This window comes from Brachionichthys hirsutus, chromosome 10 (assembly GCF_040956055.1).
Source record: "Brachionichthys hirsutus isolate HB-005 chromosome 10, CSIRO-AGI_Bhir_v1, whole genome shotgun sequence".
Classification (NCBI taxonomy): Eukaryota; Metazoa; Chordata; class Actinopteri; order Lophiiformes; family Brachionichthyidae; genus Brachionichthys; species Brachionichthys hirsutus.
The window spans coordinates 2,902,095-2,906,554 of record NC_090906.1 but is presented as its reverse complement, the minus strand read 5'-3'; the positions used below and the strand labels follow the sequence as shown (position 1 = coordinate 2,906,554).

At 43.1% G+C, this 4,460-nt stretch overlaps 1 protein-coding gene across 1 annotated transcript; it reads right to left on the bottom strand.

Annotated features, from left to right (window-relative positions):
- Positions 1–4,067: 4,067 nt before the first annotated feature.
- LOC137900195 (uncharacterized protein C11orf87 homolog) lies at positions 4,068–4,460 on the bottom strand. The gene has a single exon (XM_068744258.1). It carries the CDS (start codon positions 4,458–4,460, stop codon positions 4,068–4,070), a length of 393 nt encoding a protein of 130 aa, XP_068600359.1.

The window sequence follows — 4,460 nt, the reverse complement described above, 5'->3', positions numbered from 1 at the left end:
AAGTATAAAGGCAATTAAGTAACTCTTTACTAAACAGCTTTAATTACTCAAGAACAAAAAGCGTAAAGTTGTCTTCCTATTATTAGATAATGTGATCCTGTTGAAGTGCTTGTAAATTGTACTAATTGTGGACCAGTTGCCAGAAGCAGCGCATCCATTATACACAACTAGTACCATCATTCTACAATTTGCCGGCCTCAAAGGACTTAATTCACTCGCAGAGTGTATCTGCAGTGCGGATGAGCAGATCCCCAAGGACAACAGAACCCTGAAAACTGTCCTCATTAATTCTATATTAGGCTGTACAGAATAACTAGGCTATTCCCAGAGCAAGCCCGAATCTCACAAAACTGCCTCGCTCTTCTAGAAAGAAGATTCTCCTGTACCACAGGCAAAATCTTTCTACTTCTGATGCAGGACAAATTATCTCAAGAGATTGGAGGCCTCTAATCCATCCATTCATAACTACAGATTTCTTTCCACCAATAGGAACTCATCTTAATTCATTCCAAATTATACAGTAGCTCATTTTACACCCATTCCTAATGACCCACATCCATCGACCGCCATCCATTCTTTCTATTGATCTCTATCCGTTCCTGTACGTCGACCTTCATCAGTACCTAGCCATTGACGTTTATCCATATGGAGGCTGTGGCTCAAGACGTACTGATTGTAGAGCAGCCCGTCCAACGAATGGAGGGGGGGGGTTAACCCTGTCCCTGCCTTTGCGTCCTTGGGCAAGACACTTTGCCTTCTCTTCACTCACACTGGTGTATGAATGTGTTTGTTGGTGGTCGGATGGGCATGTTGGCTCGGATTAGCAGCCACGGTGGAAACAGATCTAGTTTACCACCAGGAAGTGGAATGAATAATGGATCAGTGCAAGCGCTTTGAGTCCCTAAAAACTCAATCCAATCCATTATTAATATTATCATAATACCTAGCCACTGACTTTCATCCAATCCTTGCGTTTTACATATCCATCATTACCGACTTTCCAAAATACTGAATTGCATCTATTTCTAGCCACTGACTTTCAATTACCGGTAGTTCCTATTTGTCGACTGCTACGGACCTGAATCCATAAACTTTGACCTACTTTGATTGAAAGGCAGAGCCATTGGTACATTCTCCACCCTTAATCTATAACAAGTTGCTGTCATTGATGTTCTGATTTCCACTTAACACCAGCTATTGACCTCCATAGACATCTATCCACTGACCTCCATCTTTCCCTCGACACTAGTAAGTGCCACTGACCCCAATCCCCATCTCCCATCATCTATTCCTTGTCACTAACGTCCACCCATTCATCCATCTCTAAATGCCAGTATCCAGCCATCAACCTCCATTCAGCCCCAGACACTCATGATCATTTAGTAATAACTGTCACCAAGCTTCATCCTTCGTTCTAACTTAACGGCAAATGGTGTTTTACCTCCCCAATAAGGAAAGTGTTCGGAGAGCGCAGGCCTCCGCCAAGCCCCTCACTCTCCCTATAATGTGAACACAAAAAATAATGGTTCTACATTTATTTTATCAATATTTTTAGATTCCTTAACCATGAAAACAAAACCTTTAGCGATTGAATTCACATTGATATCATTATTAGTTTAGGAGTTATTTACAAAAAAAACACACTTTCAGTAATGGCGGATTCTTCTGGATCTAGATCCAGAGCTTTTGTTTGTTTCTTTTTAAAATCTCAATAATATCTGCTATTCAGATCTGATCCAGATAAACTTCGGTGGTAAGATAGAGGTCCCCACGCTACACGACGGTGTCAAATTCGATAAACATTCGTCAATAATCAACAGAGATATTGAGGAACAAACTTTGAAACTCTATTTACTGCAAACTTTTGAAGTGATTCAGAATCCAGGATCTTTTCTGGATCATCACCAAAAATGCAATCATCTGTTCCTGGTGACATGCCCATATACTTCCTGAAAATTTCATCAAAATTCATTTGTAACTTTTGAGTTAATTTTCTAAAAAGACAGACAAATGCCGTAAAGAACATAAACTCCTTGGTGGAGGTTAAAAAATACAAGCGAATGCCACCTCCAAGAGAATAGAAAGTGTTTCACAGCGTATTCAAATGGGGGAGACAAGTGTTTCCACAGAACGGCTGGAAGGTAAAGGGGCATGTAATTAGATTCCATTGTGACCACATACTATTCTTGGCCTCAGTCAGTTGCTTAGGAATTCATCACATGCAACCAACTGCAAGGCCGCTCTGGATCCTTTTGTAGAGTGACGTTCGTTTTGTTGGTAGAGCCTGATATCCTTTCTGTACAGACTCTGGAATCCGTACGGTGATTTATTACAAATGTAAATAAGAGGGGGGGGGGGGCAGACAAACAACAGATGTTACACTTACAGAACAATCCAACAAAATCACAAACTGTACAATGAATGCCTGCGACATATAGATAATAAACATATTTTAGGCTAAATGATATATCGTTCCATACATAATGCTGAATGTAGAATGCTTTAGTCGTCTTTCATTGGCTCGTTTCCAATTTCCCCACAACAATAAATGGTTTCGTTCTGTTGCACTTATGCCAATGAGGTCAAATGGACTGGTAGTCTGTCGGTGCATCTTTCCGGGCTTGGAGTCTTGCCAGGCTGCTTCATATTCCCATCTTTCTCGCTGGGGACAATTAGGAGCATGGTGTCCTGGTACCTGGCCAACACACTGATGCTAATTCACTTCCACTGACCTCCAATAAGACAGGCTTGTGGAGCCATTAGGGGAGATGTTGGGATTAGGAATAGTGCTTCTAAGGATAAACTTCATGGCGATAAATCACGCTGAAAGATGTTTCTGCATTACAACGTGCTTCGCTCTGTCGGATCAGATTGGTCCTATATAGCTTAGGAACGGTGTGAACGGTGGCGTGGTGAGCTATAGGGGCCTAATGTAAATCCATCTGAACCACTTCCATACATGCAGCGCCATCTGCACAGGATCGGGTTTGGGTTTGTTATTGCCAATAGGTTACATTTAAGGTGACTCACACATGCAAAGGATTAACATAAAGTATTTATTTATAAACTTTGAATATTACATGTTTTCCTTTGATAAGGCAGCTTATATGAACTGCAGAAAGGATGACAGTTACTGCAAATCATTCCAGCGCTCACGACGGTATACATTTACAATGAATTAATATCATAAATGACACATCATTTATATTCGGGTCACTATATGATACAATATTAAGGATCCCAAAAAAAACACGGACCTGAACTGAAACCCTCTGTTGGAAGAATTTTCACTTTATATAACATGTCAGAGAATACATTATAAATACACAGAAATTAAAGTACTGTACCTGTATAGCGCTAAAATCGACCATTTAACACGTTAAGGAAATAGTCTTATGTGCATAACTACAGCAAATAGTCTTACATCCTGTCAGGCTAACTAGAGCTACGTATGAATGTCTGGCAGACATCGGAGGACAGTACTTTATTCAAATATTTTAAGTCACTTAATTCAAGGAAAAGAAATACTGTGCATATAACAAATAAGCCATTTCTACAGCCTATATAGCAGCTTTGAGCTGCCTAACAGCACCACAACATCCATTAAAGACTAACTACATACTGGTAGTGTGTCGAGAGGACATGCCAAGGGAAGATCAGCGAGCCATTACGAGTCCGTGTCGTGTCACCATCGGTTAATAATTCAACACAACCGCGTGTCACCTCCCAGAATGGATTTAAATTTTAAACATCTTGGAAGTTTAAACAGCGTTTCTTCTTTTTTATTTAGGCTGGGGGGAAAGAGGGAGAGGTCCACAAGTCAAAGCAGGCATTTTCTTTACGCAGTTCCATAAGACTAACCAACCAGGTGGCTAAAAAAAACCCAGTGTAATTAAGAAGATGTGTCCACGGAGCCATCCTAAGGAGCCACGGCGGCGCCTTCCATCCTGCTCAGCATCCTGCCTGTTTGTTTTTAAGTCGTCTACAAGCAGCGGAGGTGAGTGCGAGACCATTTTGTGCCTTATTGCTTTTATTCCACAGTCTCCTTCCCTGAAGTTTGGACCAAGTTAACAGTCCAGAGTCTCCGTCTCTCGCGACACCTTCTTCTCCTCCTCCTCCTCCTCGCGGTTCACCTGTCGGACGATGACGGACGGTCTCACGGGCTCCCCGCTCGTCCCCGCCGCCGGGCTGCGACTGTCGCGTTCGTACTCGTCCTGCGCGCGCTGGATCTTCCTGTTCCGAAGCTTCCTCTTGTGGAGGTGGAACGTTGCCAGGGAAACGAAGACGATCCCCGTGAGCACGGCCACCAGCACGAGGAGGGCGAGGGTGGAGGAGAAAGGCGGGAAGACACTGAGGTGCTCCGCGCAGGCGGTGCCGTTATTGGCCTGGTGGTGACAGCGACGCAGCGGAACCGACAGCCTCGAGGCTTGCTCAGGGGTTCTGGCTGCCGCGGGGTCCAT

Excerpts from the sequence above, each read along its gene's own strand:
- LOC137900195 (XM_068744258.1), bottom strand. The coding sequence starts at position 4,460 with ATGGACCCCGCGGCAGCCAGAACCCCTGAGCAAGCCTCGAGGCTGTCG.